This window comes from Panicum virgatum, chromosome 4K, assembly GCF_016808335.1.
Source record: "Panicum virgatum strain AP13 chromosome 4K, P.virgatum_v5, whole genome shotgun sequence".
Taxonomy (NCBI): domain Eukaryota; kingdom Viridiplantae; phylum Streptophyta; class Magnoliopsida; order Poales; family Poaceae; genus Panicum; species Panicum virgatum.
This window is the reverse complement of record NC_053139.1, coordinates 39,793,710-39,817,104: the sequence shown is the minus strand read 5'-3', so window position 1 is coordinate 39,817,104 and position 23,395 is coordinate 39,793,710. Positions and strand designations below refer to the sequence as shown.

At 44.4% G+C, this 23,395-nt stretch overlaps 1 protein-coding gene and 1 pseudogene across 1 annotated transcript; one reads left to right on the top strand and one right to left on the bottom strand.

Moving 5' to 3' along the window:
* Positions 1-10,556: 10,556 nt before the first annotated feature.
* Positions 10,557-12,499, bottom strand: LOC120703977 (FBD-associated F-box protein At5g60610-like). Its single transcript, XM_039988210.1, has 3 exons — positions 11,505-12,499; positions 11,211-11,375; positions 10,557-11,073 (listed from the first exon to the last, which is right to left on the bottom strand). Exons 1-3 carry the CDS (start codon positions 12,465-12,467, stop codon positions 10,744-10,746), a joined length of 1,458 nt encoding a protein of 485 aa, XP_039844144.1. The 5' UTR covers positions 12,468-12,499; the 3' UTR covers positions 10,557-10,743.
* A 4,993-nt stretch (positions 12,500-17,492) lies between these two features.
* Positions 17,493-19,865, top strand: LOC120702219 (annotated as a pseudogene).
* The last annotated feature ends 3,530 nt before the right edge of the window (positions 19,866-23,395 follow it).

Here is a 23,395-nt window from a genome sequence, read left to right as displayed (position 1 = left end):
ACAAAATTAAATAAACTCCATTGAAACTGATCTAAATCAACCCGAGGGCGCGACAAAGTCGCGCTAGATTTCTAGTACATGCTCGATTGCTGGCCCGTGCTAACCCGGCCAATACATATATACTTGGCCCAGCCAAAAGCTTAATTAGCTTTTCTGCTGGGTGAAATTATTGATCGAGCGGCAGTGCGTGGATTTGTAACTTGAGGGAGGAGTGCAGTGCTACACTAAAAGCATCCATGCATCCAATAGCATAACATCAGTGCATACTGTTTTCCCATTATCTAAAAAATCAGTGCATACTGTTCAGGTAGCTGTGGCTGGTGGCTGATGTTGATTTGTTATGAGAGAAAAATACTGCTGACTGACTGGTGGCTTGTGCTGATTTGATATGAGAGAAAAACTCTGTTACTGGTTGCCGACAGAACAGAGTGATAATAGAAACAATGAGCAAATTAATCGAGCTCATCTGTTGCATTTTATGATTGCACCAATGCAAACATACATCTAGTGTGCGCCAAGTTTATCCAATTCTTTCCTTCCATCAGTTGCTAGTTTATGCACCCATTCATCAAGAATGTCAACCCCCCCCCCCCCCCCCCCCCCCCCCCCCAAGGAGTGGCCAAGATCGACTTCAGTTGGCCGGCTCCGGCTTTACACTAGGGAAATTAAATAAAACGCAAACGATTCACATTCCCGAACTAAATACAGAGAACCATCTCAGGCACTGCGTGGCACCTCCAAAGCCCTTTCTCCTTTTTTTTTCCAAGCTACAAATAGTCGCCACCATGCCAAGATGCTTGTGGACATCTTGCTCCTCCACGTAAACGTTCCCGCTGCGCATGAAGGGTGTGGCTCGCTAATAATAAGCTCGTACTAGTGGCTAACTAAACCGATCGATCCAGTGCCCATTGTTTCCGTTAAGCTTTTGCATCCTTCGGCGGCGAAAGCAAAAGCGTAATCGATAGATCATTCACATCCTAAAATCACACGGTAATGGAGTAGTAGTAGTAGTAGATCACTGCCGGTCGATCGCGACCGGCGACCGCCCCTATCTAAAGCTTCGACGGATCGAGAGGGGCCGTCGCTTTTGTGCCGATCGCGCTCGATTCGCTCGACGCGGTGAACCGGCCGACCTCTGCCGGCCGCGTTCGCCTAGCTCTGCCTTGGGCCCTTGGCTTTTGCTGCCACGGCCGGGGAGTGATGAGGCCAACATACGGCCCGCGCCTGGCAAGCAGCCGTAAACGTACGGGTGAGCCTAACGGCCCAACTTCCCAACATGGCCGCCCCCAACTTGCCCCCCGGCGGGCGCCGCTAATATCAAGGGTCGCGCGCGTGAGTGCGATCGATTCTGTCGCGTAATCGTTTTTATGCGGGACAGCTTGCTAAGACGCGTGGAAGGCTCCGGCAAGCCTAAAAGAATATTTTGCGGGCCCATTTACTCCCGTGCACGTCTGGCACCTCGGGCTTGGTGATGAAATGATGCTGCAGCACATGCGTCTGGGTATGTTTCCCATTTTGCTTTTCTTCTCTCTCTCTTCTTTCTTTTGTTTCTGTTTTCCTATCTCGCAAATTAATAATAAATCATTGTGTCATGACTTCATATGTATCCACAGATCTAGCATACATTTTTTTATTCTAGTGGAACAATTTTTGTTCCAATGATAAAATTAAATTCAATTGAACAAATTTTAATATTTGTTCCAACAGACTACATATATTATATATTCTTCATGTGATGACTTCATGAGGTTCCTCAGATCTAGCAGATACATTTGGTTCCAATAAAACAATTTGTTCTAGTGATTTTTTTTTCAAATGATAAGATAGGATCTAATTGAACAAATTCTAATATTTGTTTCGACAGAACAATTTTTCCATTTGTTTCAATGGAACGATTTGTGCCATTTGTTTCAAAGGAACAATTTGTTCCAGTGGTACTATTGGATCCAATCGAACAAATTCTATTATTTGTTCCAATGGAACAATTTGTTCTCATGGTCAAGTTGGATGCAACAAATTCAAAAATTTATTCCATTGTAACAAATAAACAATATGTTCTATTGAAACAAATCTAATATTTTTTCAAAATGAATAATGTTCTATTTTGAGAAATTTAAATGTGTTGCAAAGGTAACTTGGAAATTTTGTTCCACTGGAACAAATATAATAATTTAATCCTAAGAAATTATGTTCTACATGATTAATGTGATTTAATTCATAATTTATTCTAAATCAATAATTTGTTCCATTTGAAATAATTCAATAATTTTGTTCCTCAGGAATTATGTTCCACATGATTAATGTGATTTAATTCATAATTTGTTCTAAATCAACAATGTGTTCCATTGGAACAGTGTAATAATTTTGTTCCTAAAAAAATATGTTCGACATGATAATTCATAATTTGTTTTAAATTAATACTTTCCATTGGAACAAATTTACTAATTTTTTTACTAAGAAATTATGTTTCACATGATAATTCATAATTTGTTCTAAATCAACAACTTATTTCATTGTAATAAATGTAATAATTTTGTTCTTAAGGAATTATGTTGCACATGATAATTCATAATTTATTTTAAGTCAATAATGTGTTCCATTGAAACAGATGTAGTAATTCTATTTTTGTTCTAGTAAGCAATTTTTTTTTTGCACGGCAATAACGTCCCACATATTGGTTTTTGATGACTATACTATAATACTATTTCATCCAAGATAATATTTAAACCTACCTATAACACCCCGGAGTTAATATTGACTCTAATATCGTGCTTAATCACTAATTAAGGCTAATCACCATCATTAGCGCTAATCGAGTTTGCATAGTAAACATCGACTTAGCTACGTTCGCTCTCATTTTTCTCCCTAATCCGAGCTCCAAATAAACTTTCGCCCAAAACGAAAGTTGTAGATCTTCTTTTCCTCTACAACTTCTATTTTGGCCAAATTTCAAGTTCCTATATGGAATTTTGAGTTTCAATTGGTCAAAATCCGTCCAAAATTAGTCAAAACGATCACTATGCTACATTGTTCGTCACTGTGCTCGCCCATACCGCGACCGATGCCGGCGACTCCACGCGTCACCGCGCCGTTCTTATCCCGTGCGCGAGCCTCATCCATTTCCCCTCCCCTCTTCTCCTTCCTCGCGCTCACGCCGAGCCAAACCGAGCAGAGCTTGTCGCGCTGGCCATCCCCTCGCCGCCCCGCTCGAATCCTTCGTGCCCCGAGCTCCCTAGCTTCACCCTTCACCTCCTCCAACCATCCACGAGCTCGATTGAGCCCTGCGCCGGCCGAATCGAGCTCCAGACCGCCGGCCGCCATTGCCATCCTCGACGGAGCTCCGCCCTCTACGCCGATCACCACTCTCCGGCCATCCTCCGTCCGATTCGAACCCGTGGTGAGCTTACCTGCGCCGCTCTCGTGCTTCCCGACCTTTTTCCCCCTCCGAATCCCGCATCACCGGTGCCGGAGCACCGCCGCGCCGCCACAGCTGCTCTGTTTGCGCCACCGCGCCGCCGCGGGCCCGCTCTGTGCGAGCCCGTGGGCCGCCGCCGTGCGCCCCGGGGCCGGCAGGCCTCCCTGGCCGTGGGCGCACCCCGCCCCTCCGCCTGTCTGGGCCGCCGCCAGCGGAACGCCGCGCGCCGCCGCCACCCCACGTGCGCTTCCGCCCCACCCCGCGCGCGCCCCGCTGCCGCCCGGCCGTCCCGGCCGCGGCCCGCCTCGCTGCGCCGCCATGGCGCGCACGCACGAGCAGGCAAAACAGAGGAGCTAGGCTGGGATGGTCCTCTCACTTACATGTGGGGCCCAGCTGTCAGCCCGGTTTAGGGTTTAGGGTTTTAAATTGTTTTTGTTTTTTTAGCTGGAAATTTTGAAAAATTGTACAAAAATGTAGAAAATGCCAAAATACAAAATAAATTTTGTTGGGTTGCTTAGATCAAGATCTTCAGAGCAAAAATACTCATGCTTATGAAATGTCACTTTTGCTCCTGCTAAAATTTTGGTTTGTGCTTAAGCTAGTTTATTTTGTATCGGTTGTTCTGTTTGTCTAAAAATCCTGAAAATTTTATTGTAGCCTACTCTTTGCATGTGTATTGCACTGAAAAATTTTCAGGTACTTAGACTATGTGCATATTTGTGGATCTATTGTTGTTCAGTTTATTTTACTAGGGCAAAAATAAATGTCTTCTTTTTGAAATAAAAGTTAATAAATTTTTCTTGCATGTGATATCAATGTATTTTCATGCTAGTAAAAATTTTGTTGATTTATTCATGTCGGCAAGTTGAGTTCCTACACGTGTTTCGCTCCTAGCTGCAGTTTTCCTTTTTGGGCTGCCAAATAATCTTTCTTTCGGTGTTATCATTGCATATGAACACTTGTATCATTTCATTGCACCATTTTAATTATTGCATGGCATCATTTTTCATACGTGTAGACGTCACGAGCGAAGCCGTCTACGAGTTGGTCGCTGAGCCGATCCAGGAGCCGCAAGCAGGGGAACCGCAAGCCGAAGCAGCCGTCGAACCAGATCCAGAAGTCGCTAACCCCACTGACTTGCAAGGCAAGCCTCGGAGCATAATCTCTATTTTCAGTATTCAATGTTATTATTTAAATATTGTGCATTAAGTTTTCTAGGAGTTGAATGAAACACTAGTGTCCATGTTTCTCCCTAGGTACCTCTGAGTCTCTACTAGTATACAGGCACAGTTAGAAATGCTTTGCTAATTAGCAACCCGGTAGAAGTCGAGTGATTCCTGTCACTCGCGAGATATAGGTCATGTTACTTATCAAAAAGTTATTGGAGAATGAATCATTGAGAAAAAGAAAGGAAAAAATGGAGACCGGGCGGAGATGGATTTGGTTATGGATATGGAATGGATGGAAAGTAAGCCTCCGCCTGTGTCGATTGAATAGTACTAACTGCATGTCGGAAGTAGGAGGTAGTTGAAACCGGTAAGCTCAGTACCATATGTGCACTGGTAGGTGGACTTGATACAGTCTTCACCAGTGGAGCTAGTATACAAACTCATGGCTGACCCTTCGTTGGTATCGGTGAGGCTAGCAGTCCCGGATCGTAGGGCAGTTCGGCTATTCGGTGTGCATATGTGAAGGGTTGCCACGTATGGTCCGACGGGGCCTATATGTGACGTGTGTGTTAGGTCCACCTTGCAAGGTTAAATCGGATCGATTCGCCGTCTCTCTCGGTTAAGAGAATCTTCGTCACTTCGTCACATCGTAGTAAAAAAGTGGAATGAGTTTGAACTGAGAATGTTTGGCTATGGTATTCTGGAAAGATAATGTGATCAACCATGCATGCTCTAGATGTTCAGACAAATCTAGTTGGTACTGGTATAATAAACCTGAGCTAAAATACTGAAAGTAAGGATCCACTAATAGTACCTTTTCAACAAAACAACTCCAGAACCAAAAAGCTTGCATGATTAGGAGTCGGCTATATACCAATAGTCGGGTAAGCCTTGCTGAGTATTAGAATACTCAGTCTTGTTGTTGTAATGTATTTTAGCAGGATGCGTTCCGGAGGACTTCGAGGAGATCTGCGCCTCGTGGATCGGTCAACCACTTCCTCCGGGTTGGACGGTCGAGTGGGTCCCGTTTTCTCCGTGAAGTTCTGGCAAGTGAGCCTCACATCAGTGGACAAGATGTGAAGCTCGTCTTCTGTCGTCGACGTTATCTATCGTATTGTATTTTGAAGCTTGTTTTAAACTCTAAAGTGCTTTCTGCTGCGTTTGAACTCTGAGGTTTGAATTATAAAACTGGCTTGTAAACAATTACTGTAGATTAAGTTGGTACTTCTGTTATAAACTCGGGTTGTAAATGGCTTTGAACGCTTTTATTGCCGGTAATCATCTGTGCTCGTCTTTTGGCGAGAGTTCTTGTATAATCGATCCTGGTTACAGCAGGTGGTCTGAGTGTACTAGTTGAGTGCAGTAATTCTGAATTGAGTTTAAGTGTTAATTATTGCACTTGATTGTTATTATTTGGACTGTTATGTGACACTACCAACCATGAACCAAATTTATTCTAAAGTTTCAACAAAAAAAAGATTCAGCATTCTATATGTAGCGGTTGCTGAACCTATCTAGTCTAATCTACTAGAGATTTTCTTATGCATTCGTGAATCGAACCAATTTTTTTTGCGAAACACAGTAAGACGCAGACGCTCACAAACTCGTACACACATTTATTTTCATGAATACACGCACACAACCCTACCCATATGAGTATCTCCATGAGATTGAGCTGGTAGATCATCGAAATTGATGAAATCACCACGGACGCCTCACTATCAACGGACACGTCGCATACCACTGTAAGAATAGAGCTGATTAAATTTTGAAATAAACACAGATAAATGCAAGCACCAGTGCCGACTCGAGGACTCGAATCCGGATGGGCAAGTTCCACCCCAATGAACTTTACCAGCTAAGCTACGCTCTCAAGTCGATCGTGAATCAATAATGTACTGTGGTTTTATTTTAGTTTCATTTGTTTTCAGTTCAATTCTATTTGTTCAATCTCATAATTGAAATAATTAAAAAAAATAAAAAGATGCGGAATACAACAATATACGATCACAAAACAGACCAGTACTCGGATAACGCGTTTGCTTCGCTTCACGCGCTCGACAACATTAGTTTTCTTACATTTTGTTTTTTTTTGAAGAAACACGATCCAATTTTTTTATTTGATCTCATATTTTGGGTTCGTGTCGTCTATGAATAAAGAAAGAACGAATGAAAGAATCATGTTTCTTGAGAAGAAATAAAGTTGGATAATGACACGATGAAATGTTCCTATTGGACCGCAGCTGATCACTTCGTTTTTGGGGTCGTGTCGTCTATGAAGAAAGAAAGAACAGATGAAAGAATTAAATTGAACCGAAACCACCGGCGCACCCATCGTGTCTCTTGAGCCCAAGCTTCATTCATAACTCTTCGGCCCAATTAACTCCTACGCGGCCCGAAATCCCTTTCTGCAATACTTCGTATGCCAGTCACGCGGTCCCGAGGGCGCTGCTGGGGTCATGCGGGTGAACCCCAACAGACCTATCACCCACTATAAATTTTATGTTATTGGGTCTAAAATGGCCCAACAAATTGATCTATAGTCAAATTTATTCTAGAATAAATTTATTTTGTTCCGAAATAATTTTTTAATTATTCTAGCAATACAAAAAATTTGTTCGAGAACAAAATTTTTTTATTTCGAAACAAAAAGTAATTATTGGGCCTTGTACGATGATTTGACTGCCGCGGCTCCTAACATCCCCCGGATTCACTGGCGGAGCTTTATTGTGGCCAAGGAGGACTATGGCCCCCCCTAACTAATGAAAATCCCCACTGTTCATTAATTTTTAGAGTACATTGCCATAAATGGCCCCTCTGATTAGCTCCTCAAGCTCCGCCACTGCCCGGATTGGGCCATCATGTCGGGCACCTACAACGACGACGCAAGAGCAAGAATCAGGGCCGGCCACGCACGTAGATGAGCCGTGTCGTGCACTTGCGAGCGGCCCCGGCCCGGCCTACGGGTCTGCATGCGAGCCCGATCCGTCATGTGTGTTGGGCCATTCCCGCGCGGCCGGGTATTTTGGAATCGACAAAATTGGTATTTTGATCCTTCAATTTTATCTGGAGGGTAAAATTCATCCTTCAGTTTTTAAATTGCCTAATATGATTTTTAAATTTTTGTTTTGAGATCAAACTCTCTCATGCGGTGATGTTATATTCCATATAATAATGAGATATCCTTGGTTTCATTTTTCCTCCTAAATTCCCGCTGTTTGTGTTTCTGTTCGCTTAACTTTTTGCAACATTTTCTGTGATGCACGTACAAGGAGAAGGAGGCGCAGACGGGGAGAGAGAGAGAGAAGGCGACGCGGCGGCGATGAGATCCATGGCGCCGGCGAATCCACGATAATTTTTAGCAGGAGCTTTATTTCTATCTGTAGACAATTTTAGCCTCTCCTTGCAATGCATCTATGACAAAAACAATTGTAGGAGGAGGTTAGAAGGGGCTCCATAGATCCATCGGTCGTAGGAGGGGCTGGAGCCTCTCCAGACCCGCCGTTGGCTCCACCGCCCGAAGTAGACACCACGTAGGCGCCATCTCAGCAGCTGAACTAGATACCTCGGCGCCACGGATCAGGACGTCGAGATGTGTTACCTAGGGTGGTAAAGGGTTTTCGAATTTAGCCTAGAGAATTTAATTGCTAGACTTTAACGGGGCCAGCTCTAATCATGTACTCCATTTCAAATTATAGTTCATTTGACTTTTTAAACTTTAAGTTTGACCATTCATCTTATTCAAAAATTTGTGCAAAATATCACTTCTTTTGTTGTGGCTTGCTTTATTAATAGAAGTGCTTCAAGAATGACTTAAATTTGATGATATTTGTGCTTTTTTTTGAATAAGACGAGTAGTCAAAGTTGGGGTCAAAAAAGATAAAAGGAACTACAATTTGAAACGGAGGTAGTATATTTTTGAGCTAAAAAATTTATATGGTGGACTGTGAAGAGACCATTAGAGTCACGATCCATTACCATCCCTTTCATGATTTGTGATCCAATTCGTGTGCCTTTAATTTGGCACCCATCTCGTAAATAGATTCAGTTAGAGGGTTTTCCATCTATTTTTCTCAATTATGATTATTTTCCCTTTCCTTTTTCTTTCCTAGCCCACTTGAAATTCCAATCTTACCCTGCTCCTTTGACAAGGATCATCCGCTCAAAAAAAAAAAAGTTGCACAAGGATCATGTTTGCATGATAATGAATCAGAACATTTTTTAGATGTAGGAAGTATAACTTCTGATTTATCCACTAACTAAGAATGCATATAGCCATTAGATCTCACAAACATCTAAATAGGTAGACACCCTAGGGTAGAGTCATGCACCCGCTCTTCCATCTAAATAGCTCCGTCTGCCCAACTCGCAGAAGGGTCATGTTTTCGCAATGATGAGTCATTTTTTCCCGAGCAATTCGAGGGCAGAGATTCCGTACCTACTTCATTTTGTTAGCCGAAAAAACTGTCCGAATGGTACAGGACACTACAAGAAAGAAATCGGGCATACCGGATCATCAGGACATAAAAGCGTCAATTTGATTCTTGATCGACAAGAAGACAAGTAATATTTTATATAAATTTTTGAATAAAATAAGTGGTCAAATTTATAGAATTAAAAAATTAAATGAATTATAATTTTAAAACGGGGGGAGTAGGTAATGCGTACAAACCAATAAAAGATGGTTTTTTTGTTCTTGCCCCTGCTTTGAAGTGCAATTGTGATTTTGCCCTTCATTTTTCACAAGTTGTTGCGATTTTGCCCTTAATCTTTGCGTATTTGCCCTTATTTTGACCGTTGACTAGGGGTAAAATCGCACTGATTGGTGAATAGTAAAGGGCAAAATCACAAAGTTAAAAAAATAAGGGAAAAATCACAATTACACTTCAAAATAGGGGTAAGAACACAAATATCCCATAAAAGATTGGCCAGGTTCACAATACTCAGCTTCGTCTATCACCAACAGGATGTGATCCGTGGACTTGGATACATTAGGATACTGGATACCCCTGTGATAATGCCTTTTAGATACAGAGGGGACAACTGCGTAGAAATCATGACAACTTTGAAATAGCGAGCAAAGAAACATGAAATTTCAGAATTTAGGTCTCAATTCGCAAGCCTGGCTTTCAGGCACAAACTGTCCCACGGTAAAACCACAATGCAACACTACATACAGATTTGAAACAAGAGTCCTCGGAAAAAAAAGGACTGAAACTCTGAACTCTTATCGTTCATTACAAAATCGGAAGAGACTAAGCTCTGCCAGTTTCCGGGCTTAGAAATATAAACCACAAAGAAGCATACCGGCAGTGATAATTACAATGTTCAGTACATAATAAATCGAATTTCATTATTGGACAAGGAAACATAACAAGACTCCGGTCTATGAAATACAGCTAAAGGAACAGGGTCCCTAATTGCAGCACAAAATACACAAGCTCCAAAGTGTGGGTTTCAGCATCACAATTAATCTATTTAATGATGGAAACATATCCAATCACCTCTAGCCATAGCAAAGGGAGATACTTAAGCATTACCCAAATATTGTTGCTAAGTTGATTCTCTAATTCACATCCAGAGTATCATGATGATTACATCAAATACTTAAAAACATCGCTGTCAGCAGTGTGTTCATATATCAATCAGGCCTCTTATTTAACTTATGAGAAAATGTGCTGGGAACTAGTCCATTAATCATAATCAAATAAGGAAGTGTGTATCTCCATAGTTCCTACTGCTAAAATCTTGTGCATCAAATTAGCAGACCAAAAAGAAGGTACATGAGCCATAATAATCTTTATGGCATAACTATTAACCACTATTTCAGATGTGCCAAAATAGTAGTATCTTCATACTGACTTATGAAATCGTTTTCTTTCAAACAAAATTCTAAAAGATGAAATGGAGCTGCTCCGGTCCACAGGGATTATATGTCAGAGACATGCTGCCAGCGGTAGCAGGACAGGAAATTAAGCCTGCATTGGAACACCAAGCATTTTGATTGACATGGTACTAGTAACATTAAAGAAAATATGTTCAGGAGACAATACTGGTAATATGTCTTCACATGAGGTTCATAAACTAAGACAAATGGATAGTGCCCCGATAGGTTGAATCTAGAGTCCAAGAGTCTCTGATTTGACTGTAGATTGATAACTAAACCTCGAGAAAGACCTCATAATGATATGGCTGAGTTGCCACATCATCAGATTCACTAAGCATGATCTTGCCATTGGTCAAAGCTTCATGGATAAGCAAAAGGTCTGCTCCATGTACACCAGGCATATCTAGTTGAGCAGCCTTGGAAAAAACTAGTAGCAGTTTCTGCAGGGAGCTAGCCTTCCTCAACAAAAAGCTCACAAGCTCCACCTCGGTGTGGTGCCAGTTGAAGTTCACGACCTTCACTATCTTAACATTGTCTAAACAATCCTCCGGCGGCTCTTCCCCAACCTCATCATGTGAACCTTCCTCGGGATCATCTGGGAGCTGCAAACATAAATCAATGAAACAAGAACCAAGAAGTAGATGAAACAAAAGGACATAATGGCTTTGAAACAGAGATTGAGAAAGGCATGGCTGGTATATAAGAAGAGTGCAGGCATGGCTGCCTGGCTGGTATTTACCTCCACAAAGAGCTTTTCCAAATTGGGGCAGTGGAAAGTCTTGAAAAAGACATAGATGTCAGCAAGGTTGGAAGGCCTCATTTCTAACATGAGTAGCTGCAGCTCTCTCAAACTGTGTAAGCTCCTTTGGCAAGTTGCTCCATCATCAGACAAGGAAAACGCAGCCTAAAATTCATGGTTAGCACAAGAAACTGTGATACAGTACTGCTCCCTCTCTTTTCTCAAAATCAAACAACTTATGGTTTGATGATTACACAGCTAGATGAAACAAAATCCAACAAAGAGAAAAAATACCGGGAGGGCATTGCTGCAGATGGTCAGAACGTTGAGGTCAGAGAGATCATTTGGTAGCCTATTGTTCAAGCGGCGGGTGTTGTGGCCTGCTGCTACGGATTCTTCAAAGCAGATGTAGAGGTCGGCAAGCGCGGCGTCGGGCGGAAGGGAGAAGGGCGCGTCGAGGAAGCTGCCGCTGTAGCGGAAGGAGCGGAGGCTCGGCACGCGCACCAGGTCCAGGGTGGCCATCCCGTCGCACTCCGCGACGGTGACGCTCCTCAGGTTCGGCGGCCAGACCACGGACCTGTCCCAGTAGAAGAAGCTGTCGGCGTCGCAGGCGCGCAGGTCGAGCGTGCGGAGGCCGGGGCACAGCGCCAGCATCTTCTTGGCGGCGGCCTGGGTGATGGAGACGGAGTGGAGCGCGACGACCTCGAGGGCGCGGAGCGGCTGGGCGCCCCTGTAGTACATGCCGGCGACGCCGATGCGGCGGAGCGAGAGGCGCGCGAGGAGCGGGCTCGAGCGCGGCAGGTGGAACTTGAGCTTGGAGGCCGTCCGCATCTCGACGTGGAGCTCCTCGGCGCGGCACTCGGCGGCGTAGCCGAGGAAGCGCCGGAGGTGCGAGGACGTGAACTTGCAGGTATCCACGGTGAGGGAGAAGCGGTGGAGGCGGCGGAGCGGGTGCGGCTCCTTCTCCAGAGCGCCGAGCTCCCGCTCCGGCGCATCGCGGGAGCCCAGGTGGACCTCGACGGCGGAGCGGTGCGCCCAGCGGGTCCGCCAGAGGCCGCGCCAGCCGCGGGCGAGCGCCCCCGTGCGGATGGCGTCCTTGAGCGGGAGGAGGGTCAGGACCCGCTGCCGCAGCTCGTCCGGCAGAGCCGAGATGGGGGACGCCTCCGCCGCCTCCTCCCGCTCCTCCCCGGGCGCATCCGACCGCGGCCTCTTCGCTCCTCCTCCGCCGCCGGCGGTGGGATCGGAATGGAGCGCCATTTCCCGCGCGTTCCCGCGGTTTCGGCAAACCCTTTCCCTCCCTTTTCTTTTCTCGCCCTTCTCCAGACGGCGATGCCAGGAAATCTAACGGGCCGACTGGGGCCGAGAGATGGACTGGCAAAACGAGGCAGCGAATGTAATGGGCCAAACTTGGGCCGAGGGATGGTCTGGCAAACGAGGCAGCGAAAGGCCTGGGGTGTTTTGGGCCGGGAGTAGTTAAACAGGATGGCTTCGGCTAAAAAAAAAAAGTTAAACAGGATGGCACCCGAGAACCTATACATTTTCCGGAAGAAATTTTGTTATTGATCTTCTAATATTTGAGATCCATGCCAGTAAAATAAGTGGACCAGATCAAATCAAAGTAGTCCTACAGCTGTCTTATAGGGGGGGGGGGGGGGGGGGGAGCAGGACTCATGTCAGCATCCAGTTAAAACTTGGATGTTGATCCGATGACCCATATTAAAGTTTTTATAATTTGCACAGAGAAGTTGGTTTGCACTTGATACGTTCCCTTTCTTTTTTTTTTGTTGTTTGTATTTTTTCCCCTTAGTTAAGACTTCCACATCTGGATGACAGTTTCTTTCTTATTTTCTATTTTTCTTCTTTCACTATTTATTTCATTCCAACCTTTTACTTGCGTTTCACATCTCCCCCCCCTTTAATTCTCTCTTAATATACATATTTAGTTATTTTCTTTTCCACTTTCCTTCCTTTTTATTTCTTTATTTTTTATTCTTTAATTTTTTATTCCACTATTTTTTACCTATTCTTTATGTACATATTATTCTCTTTTTTATATTTTTTATATTCTCCTGTTACTCCTTGTTGTCCAATCCATCCATTAATTCTTTTATAGATAGTAAAATTTTGATCCGTGTTCATAATTTAATTGTTCTAGATGTATAATTTATTTGTTCGCTTGGTAGATTAAATTGTTCGGACATGTTGACTGATTTGTTCGTGATGTTTTTTTATTATTTAGTTTATACAATCAAATATTTGCAATATTTAACATTTTGTTTGTTGTATATTATTATTTATTCGTTATATCTAATTTTTTGTTCGTAAAAATGTTTATTTGTTTGTGTTGTCAAATTATTTGTTCCCAATAGCCGAGACTAATTATTTAATATTAAACAATAATTTTAATAAAAAAATAGCTTGCGAATATAGGCAAGTGTGATCTTATTTTGAAGATCTTCTCTTAAGAAAGATAATAGTGCAATTCAAATTTTATCTGGATGCTCGGTTTAATAGTTACACATTTTTTAGTTTCATATTTGCATGTATGTGGGTGACATCAGCAATCTTATCTACTTCTGTATGCAAGCATAGATTCTCTTCAACTTAGCTGGTCATATGCATGTTAATGGGCCTAATTTACAGCCCAAAACTACATCCACACCCGTAAAAAATTAAAACGCCTCGTTCAGGCGATGGTTGGTGGAATCATCACCTCTTGAGTGATGCTTAATCGCTACGAGGGGTGCGGCCTGTGCGATGGCATAGGGTCCCCAATTTTCATACACCCATTTTTTTTCATATGCTATATACTATACAGCTTAGTTTCACATGCCACAATCCAACAACTGATCTCTAAGCGTAGGCTGACTAGCATGCTCTTTGCTGCAGGCCTTGACAGACCGCTCTGCTCGACAGGCTTGCTCGAGCGACAAACCACCAATGAGTCAAAACTAAACTCCCGATCAAAAACACCATACCAGACAGCACCGCATGATTTTTTTTTGCGAAGTGGGTTGGATTATATTAACATAACAGGATATTACATCCTAGAATTACAAAGAGACCCCTGCAAAGCAAAGAAATTACATCCAAGTCCACCGCAGGAGGCTCCTGTTCATCTTCTCCACCGTCCCCTGAGGCCTCCAATCCTCCTGCAGCCGCATCGGCTCCTGCCGCCGCATCAGCACCAAGAAGAACAGAGATCAGGAGACGGAGAGAAAGGACTCCTTCCCAACCGATGAAGAGGCCCCAACCCTTGGATAAGCCGCAAGAGACAACACACTGAAACCAAGATCGACGCGCATGAAGCCGCTGAAAGTCCATCGGCGACGTCCTCACCGGTGAAGAAGAAGAAGAGCTCCGCCATTGCAAGACCGAAATCCACCGACACGGAAGAAGCAAGACCCAAAACGGGATGCAACACCACCAACCCAAGCACATTAGGTTGAGGTAGACAAACCTCACCGACGGATCCTCCGACCAGACGCCACCAACGCCAGCCCCGGAATCCATCAGGAGGAAAAGAAGCCGCCATGGAGCCAGCATTGCCGCCGCCGCCGCCCGTAGACGAACCGACCCGACCGCGCCTAACTCCACCGGCAAACCCTAGCCTACTAGCACACAACTAACCTAATACTAGTAGCTAAACCTACTCCCGGCGTCGATCCACCCGATTCCCTACCCGCTTGGCCGCCGGAGCGGTCGTCGTAGGAGGGAATCGATCGGATCGACGCCGGGGAAGACGCTCGCCTGTGTTCGCCTCGCTCGAGTACTGTAGCGGGGGAGCGGAGCGACCATCCATCGGTTCTATTCATCTACCACTTCTATTTCGCTGTCCCAGTTGTCCTGTCCCGTGGTTCTAAATCTAGGCGGCTTGGCTTGACGACAAGAGGGACACAAGTAAGGCATTGAGGTTGTTCGCACTGCTATCCTGTAAAGGATACTATAGTATCGTTTGGAGTGAAAAATGCCTGCAGCGGCATTCTCTACAGCCTCCTATACGACAGAGGAAGGGGCAGGATCCTCCAAATGTGACGCCGATGCCGTTCCTCCTCTAGGAGCCCATGTGGCGCGGGGCCCGCAACCCTCCTGCCCGCCGCGCCGGCCAGAGAGAGACGACGAGCTCGAGCAGCCGCCTGGAGAGGAGCCGCCGCCCCCAGCTCGACCCGCCATGGATCCGCCACCGCGGCCCTACTCTGCCACCGTGGCCGGTGCGCGAGCCAAGGGGAAGGAGAAGCAGAGCACCGCGGCCATGGCCCTGCGCGAGCCAAGGGGGAGGAGAAGCAGAGCACCGCGGCCATGCCCCCGCGCGAGCCGAGGGGAGGAGAAGCAGAGCGCCGCGGCCATGGCCCCCGCGCGAGCCGAGGGGAGGAGAAGCAGAGCGCCGCGGCCATGGCCTCGTGCGAGCCGATGGGAGGAGAAGCAGAGCGCCGCGGCCATGGCCACTCGCGAGCCGAGGGGAGGTGAAGCAGAGCGCCGCGGACATGGCCCCACGCTGTCCTCCGCCACCGCCGCGCGCCCTGGCCCGCGCCCCGTTGACGAGGGAGAGGAGAGGGGGAGGCCGCCGCCGCCATGGTTGCCGCCATGGTCGCCGCGCGCCCCGCGATGGCCCTCCACCGCCCCGCGCAGGCCTCCGCCGCCATGGTCGCGGCGAGGAAGGGAGCAGGGAGGGCATCACCGGCTAGATTGGGGGAGGGAGGGGCTGTGGGGGGCGGCGCGACCAGATTGGGGGCGGCGCGACCAGATTGGGAGAGCAGGGGAGGAGCAGGAGAAGAGAGCCGGCGGAGAAAATGAGGAGAGGAGGAGGGAAAAAAAGGAAAGAAGAGAAAAAGGGAAAGGAAAAGAGGAGGATGGGAGAGAAAAAAAGTAGTTGGAGATGATTGAATAAAATATAGGGTAGTTGGTATAGAAGAGAGATTTAGGGGATGAATGGGTGAGTAAAATTTGGTATAGAGAAGAGAATCTCGATGACCAGGATAGAAATATTCTTTTAGAGGAGGAAAATAGAGGAGAATGAGTGTGGATAGCCTGAGTATTCGATCGAGGAGCGAGCGATGTCAGGCGCTAACCTACGGTAATTTTAATTTAGCAATTTTTTATTTCTCGATCTAGGCCCTGTTTAGTTCCCAAAAAATTTCTACAGTATCTGTCACATCGAATGTGCGGACACATGCATGGAGTATTAAATACAGTTGAAAAAATAACTAATTACACGGTCTAATTGATTAGCACGAGATGAATTTTTAAGCCTAGTTCATGATTGGACATTATTTATCAAGTAACAACGAAATGTGCTACAGTACCAAAATCAACAACTTTTTACCAACTAAACAGGGCCCTAGGGAGTTTAGCTGTTTAATTATTAATTATGTTCTCCTTATCTTTATACATCTTATATTTTACTCCCTCCGTTTCAAATTGTAGGTCATTTTGACAAATCTAGATACATATATTTTGTTATGCACCTAGTAAACAATATGTCTAGATGCATAATAAAAATTATGCATCTAAATTTGCCAAAACGACCTATAATTTAGAACGGAGAGAGTAATATCGAAGTTATATCTTTAATTATACTGGCCTAATAGATCCAACTTTAAAATTCGCACAGCGTGGCGGTTTATACCACCTCGATCTCGTATGGGATGGATTGAAGTTCACCTATCGACGGACAAATTGAACTGATGAAATCAAAAAATTTAGCTCTGCCGTGCTGGTGGCCGATCAGCACTCCCCCTGCACCTGGAATTCCGATCTCAGTAGCAGTGTCTGTTTTGAAAGCTAAAGTATCGCCTCGGACCCTGTTTGTTTCGTTCTATAATTCTAGAATGCACGTTTTTCGAAAAAAAAAATCTAGTATGTATGGAATATTAAATGAAATCTAATTGCAAAGTATTTTCACAAATGAGAGTAATTTTTCGCGACGAATTTAATGACGGTAATTGATTAATGATTTAGTATAGTGATGCTACAATAACCATTTTCTAATTACGTGCTCAAATGTCTCATTAGATTCGTCAGGGTTCCTAACGCAAAGATTCTGGAATTAATTTTAAAAATTGATTTTGTTTGACACCATAATTAACAGTCAAAATTTTGATATTCTAGTATTCTAGGAAACCAAAGGGCCAGAAACTGCTCAGTCGGGAGGCCCTGGAATCCTCTTCTCCTCGGGGACTCCAACCGTCGCCGCCCCATCACCCTCCCGCCGTGCAGCACGCTCCGCGCGCGCACCGCGCACGGCCACCGCACCGTACTCGTTCACCACCCCAGCACGCGGGCATGGCGCCCGTCGTGCACCGCACGCGGCCCAAGTTCGCGGCGGCGCTGCTGTCGCCGGCTTGCCTCCACGAGCTGGTACGTGGCCACCTCCCTCCTAGCTCTGCAAGCAACGAGACGTCGAGACGCCTTCGTCGTCGTCACCCACTGCACGCGCGCTCGATGTGCTAACGCCCGCGCCGCGTCGCGCGCGTGGTCCCTTTCGCAGCGCGTCCCGGGCGAGTTCGCGGCGCGGCTTGGCGGCGAGGAGGGAGCGGCGGCGGCAGCGGTGGTGCTGCTGGTGAGTCCGCTCGGCAAGGTCTGGCGCGCGGAGCTGCGCCGCGCGGGCGGTGGCGGCGGGCCGTGGCAGCTCGGCGGCGGCTGGGCGGGGTTCGCGGCCGCGCACGGCATCGAGGCCGGGTGGAGCGTGGTGTTCAGGCTCGAGCGGCGCGGGGTGGCCACCGTCAAGGTGTTCGACGCGGCCGGCTGCCTCGCGCGATTCTGCACGCCTCATGCAGGTGGACATGGTACGCAGGCATCGTGTTTAGCTTTTGTAGTTCTGTACTTCTGTTCTGTCACGAGAAAAATCAGAGCTCAATCCGGTTGAACAATTTTCGCATGGCTGCACAGGTGTGGCAGCAGGCAAGAACAGGTCCCGGTTCATCAGGTTGCTTCACACTGACGACCTGGAAAAGATGGCGAGCAACCTGAACCTTCGTCTCTTCTTACTACCTGACTGCTAATTGAAAGTAGCATTCAGAAAGTAATTGTGGCTGCACATTTCTTTTTTTGTTGTCTCGTTAACATTCTTTCAGAGAATCCCTGACAAGTTTGTGCAAGAGCACCTGACTGACAATTACCCCAGCAGCCAGAAGGCCATGATTTTCAGCCCTCTTGGCAAGTTCTGGCGCGTCGAGCTAGGTCGGCACCAGTCAGGCATGCTACTTGGAGATGGCTGAGCGCAGTTTCTGATGGCTCATGATCTTTCCGAAGGGAACATCCTGGTGTTCAGGTATGAAGATAACATGGTGTTTACAGTTGAGGCGTTCATGCAGAACGGGTGCCTGAAGGAGTATGAAGCACCGGCTGCAGACATGACTGATGATGCGGTAGGGCCAAGCGCTGTGCCTCAACAAGGTGAGCCAGCTCGCTGCACAAGTCCTAAATGGCTTCAGTTATGTGCTGTTACTTATGATTATTGGACACATTGATCGCGCAGGTGTTAAAGAGCTTGTTGTTTCGCCTGTCAAGAAGAAAAGGAAGACCAGGAATGAAAATACTTGTTTGGATGTGTATCGCAAGAAGTCAAATCTTCCCCCAATTTCGTCGAAGAAGGTTGCATCGCAGAAGAAACTTGTCAGCACTGTGCCACGTCATTCATTCACAAAGCGGATTACCAGGTATGATCTTGCTAGCCTATTTGTGAGCACTACAGTCCCACTATTTATATAGTTTAATTTCCCGATAAACATAGTCGCTAACCAATGAGAGCTGACACTCAATGCAAATCAGTTTCCTTGTTCTTTCAAATTCTGAAATCTGTTCTTCATACTGAGGATTTTCCTGTTTCAAACTCTCACTTGAAACATGATACATCAGTTTCAAAAATATGGTTCCTTTTGATTATTTGGGCAATACCTTGAGTTAAATGGTTACAATAGCCTAGTCCTGAATTAATACTTTGAACCATTACAAGACAGGTACCTGATTCTCATCTAAAATGAAAAAAAACACTTAAAATACAGAATTATCCTCCTCCGAAAAGGCAACAAACCCACTACCATTTTACACTTATTTCAAGCTAGACAAGTGTGCTTTTACACTGCACAAAAACTATACAAAAATTCCATGTTCTTAAGGTTCTTAAGAGTTATGAACAACTATTCTTCAGCATATAGAATTAGTGGTACTTGCACAATCTATTTTTCCAAAACTAATCACACACATATCTGAAACATTTGCAAATTGTGGTAACACTGCAGGCTGTGAAAGGGTCATTTTGCTCTTCAGTTGGTCTTTTGGGACCATGCAAAATCACACTGAAAATGTCGATGGGAACACAAGATCCTGGCCAGTATGGTTCAACACCGCCAACACCTATGGCTACATAACTGGACAAGGTTGGAAAAAGTTTTGCTGTGAAAACAAGCTAAAAGAAGGCAACCGCTGCACCTTTAGCGTCATCGAAACAACTGTCTGGCATGTTACAATTCTGTCCAGCTAGTAGGAGGTTGGGAGTCATTCCCAGTATTTTGCTTGCCAATTCCACCAGTGACAGGTCAGTTCTTGGTTAGTGATTTTAATGTGAATGCTAGTATGTGAGAATATAGAACTCAATGTATGGTAGTCCAATGAATGCCTGGGTCACTGACAGTCTGAAGCATCTGTATATTTGTAATGCTGGAAGATTAGTCGATGGACATCTGTAGATGTGCTGATCTGGTTTCTTTCCCAGTGTCCACCTTCTGCTTTTGCGTCCGCTAATCCATAGTTGCTCGCTTATCAGTCGTACGTGCATGCTCAATTCTGTTTTTCGAATTTGAATGGACAATAAGACCCAGATGCTCTGAGCAGCTTTTCTGCTGGTTCAAAGCAAAATCTCTCGTGTGACTTCAATCTGGAACTGGTTCCTCAATACCCAATGCAAGCCTTGTACTAAATCTTTCACTACGGTCGTGGCTCTTTTCAGATGAGTGCGACCGCGAAGATCTGATAAAAGCTACTAATTCTAATAGCCTCACAGAACAGTCAGCTTTTTGTTCGTTCTATTTTTCTTCAGATTGTGTGGGTTTACAGCTTGGTAATAAGATCAGCACAAAACTTGGTAAAAGCCAAGTTCCTGTCACTTGGCAGATGGTAGTATAAGATGAAGATTTGAGTAAATATGGTGCCAGTGAGGAGCTACCCAAACTAGATGAGAATCAGGTTCTCAGGTTTAGTTCACTGAACAATACAAAACGCCAGCGATGTCAAAATCAGGAAGCATAGTTTATTAGCTTTAGGGTGCTTAAAGAATTATTAAAAAAAAACAGAAAAGGGAAACCTTTATTAGGTGAAAAGGTTAGTAAAATCTAAAGGATTTTTTAGCGAGACTATAGCATTAACAATGGTTAATCTTTTCCAGAAACCTGGTGTACTTTTTTCAATTTTCATAGAAAGATGGTACTCCCCAAGTACAGAAAGGCCCTCGCAAGCTCCCTTAGCTGTACAACAGTCTGAAGGTGGCTCTCCTCCGTCCAATGTTGTCTAAAGCGATGACATAATTCTCCCCCTTCTTTTTGTCCCTCAAACAAAAGAAAAACACAAAAGAACGTCGCAGAGGCTGTTTGAAGCCAAGATCTGCATAAGGTGGCCTTTAGACAAATATAAAAAAATGGTTTCAATCTGAACATCTTCGTAGTATCCTTTTGCTTTTCAGAACTATATAAAAAAATGGTTCCAATAATTGGTTCATTTTATTTTCTCAGATTGAAATTTGATCTGATCATGAATTCATGACCGCAACTCCCTCAACCGCGATACTTGCGGGAACAGGAAATCTTGCAGATGTCTCACAATTTGCACAATTGAAAGAGAGAGTGTTCGAGTATATGCCTTGGGAATTTTTTTACTTTCTCAGAACGATCTCTCTACCATCTCTTGAGAATATTCAGATTCACCAGTCTTGTTTGCAAAATCTCTGGACTGACAGTCAAAGACACAGAGTAATTGGTAATTGCACCCCGCTGGAGAATGTAGGCGGTATAAAGTGACCCTGAGGACCGGCGATTCGGCGCCATTGGTGTAAAGCGATGATCTTTTCGGATCAGTTTTCAAGAAGAGGTCCAATGAATTGTCACAAATCATTGGCTCGTTCTTATCTAACAAGAGGACATTTGCCATGGGAGGATTCGATACCCCTAAATTTTCTCTGGAGAATACTTGATACCCCTAAAATGATGATGGCGAGAGGGGGAATTTCGAACGTTAACGGAAAGAAAGGATGAGAGCTCAGAGACAAATCCATGTGATCTCTCTAAGTTGGATCGAACCTTTTGCCGGGAAAAGCTTGGAACACATGTTCTTAAGAGCTAGGATGCTAGCGATCCTTGTCGACAGTGTTATATTTATCGATTCAGTTCAGGTATAAATTTGCAGTTTTTAGTGGAATTAATACAAAAATATCTCAAATCTGATCTGTATGGTGATGGGTTTAGATTGCGGCCGAACATATATGCAGCAGAATGAAACAAATTGCGGGCAACACATCATACAACACATCAAACAAATCGTGGTCGCAATTCAGAATCAGGTTGCCAACTTGTGATGGCATGAAGGAAATGTCACGGCAGCGAGTACAAAAGGTGATTAATAATCTGCCGTGACACATTGATCGGCAGGGACATGGTTGCACAGCTAGGCTGGAACACGGTTCTGGCCTATGAGATACCACTACACAAGAAACGGGGACACTTCACGGGAAATGTGTTCCTCACCAAACTTTTGTCGGAGAAGATCACCGTACTTCTTATTTTTATTATTCTTTGACGGTGCATTCTGTAGTTAAGTAGTGTTTTAATTTAAACGGCGAGTGGTATGTAGCTGCAGAATATGTTCATTGCACTGAAAAGACTATACGATCGACAACCAAAACGGCGCTCCATTTGTGGGCACAAGTTCTTTTCTATTTTGTAGCGCTGACATTTTGAAGTTTCTATGAAAAAAAGTGAGCATGTTTGTTACGTTTTGCGGAAATCTCATGCCAATTGTATTTACAAAACGGTTTTGTCATGTGCAATATACATACTGTCTGATATTTCAAAAATGATCATTTACCCTGTTCTCTCCAAGTCAGATATAATAAAAGATTTCAATAATGTGTAAATACAAAATGTTGTATAAAAACCACGAGTTGAATTGCAGCCCAAATTTGGTAGTAGGAAAGAAAATTAATGCACAAATAAGCAACAAACAGACCTCTTAAGAAATAATGCGGAGCAAAACATCTTTGCAAATCTCACACGGAAGAATAATATGACAATTGTTCAACAAGTTAAACTGCTCCACTAAATGTGCTGGATCAGATTACAATGATATTCTATGATGCATTGATTCCTATCTAAATTCCTCTGCTAAATATTAGTAGTGTAACCAGAAAATACTTTGTGCCCACATGGGTAGGTACCCCATTTAACTCCGTTAGCCCCTCGTTATTTCTTTGTGCACAGTCATGTATTTTTGTCTTCTTATGTATGCCTTCTCTTGCTCTTCCCAGCCACACACGCATGGCTCCAAATCAAATTGTAGAACTTACCCATGCTTGGTATGCAGTGTTCGTCAGAAATTGAATTGTACCACCGGATGCAAACTCAAAATGTGTTTGCACATATTAGACTTCTAGTTTCTTAGTTTTATACTCGATTTAATTTTTCATCTCAGCTGTAATTGGACAGGCAAAGGAAGAAACCATTTATTATTTCTGTATGGATATTAATTACATGGCAACTGGAGGCCATTAGTTTCTGTTATTATGGAATCAAAAATATGTTTTGTTAGTTCTGATGTTAAACACATCCACACAATGGCACCCAATCTCCCACCTTTATATATACCATAAAGAAAATAAGTGTACATATATTTATTACTATTATACTTATCATTGCTCTACTATCTAAAGTTTTACCGACAAATTTGTAGATGGGTCAATCAGCAAATTGAAAATGAAGATAAAGCCAATTTATCCAACATATTAAATTACCAAGTTAAATTTCTGAAGGCTAGCTAGGAGATAGTGAGTAGCTACATGTTAAGGATACAATTATATATACTGGGAAATAAACTAAAAAATCTGATGCAGACCAAGAAGGAAGCTGGTATATTAATCAACAATTCATCTCCACATAAGATTGTCATCAGTTTGTTTTACACGACCGGGACGAAAAATGCCT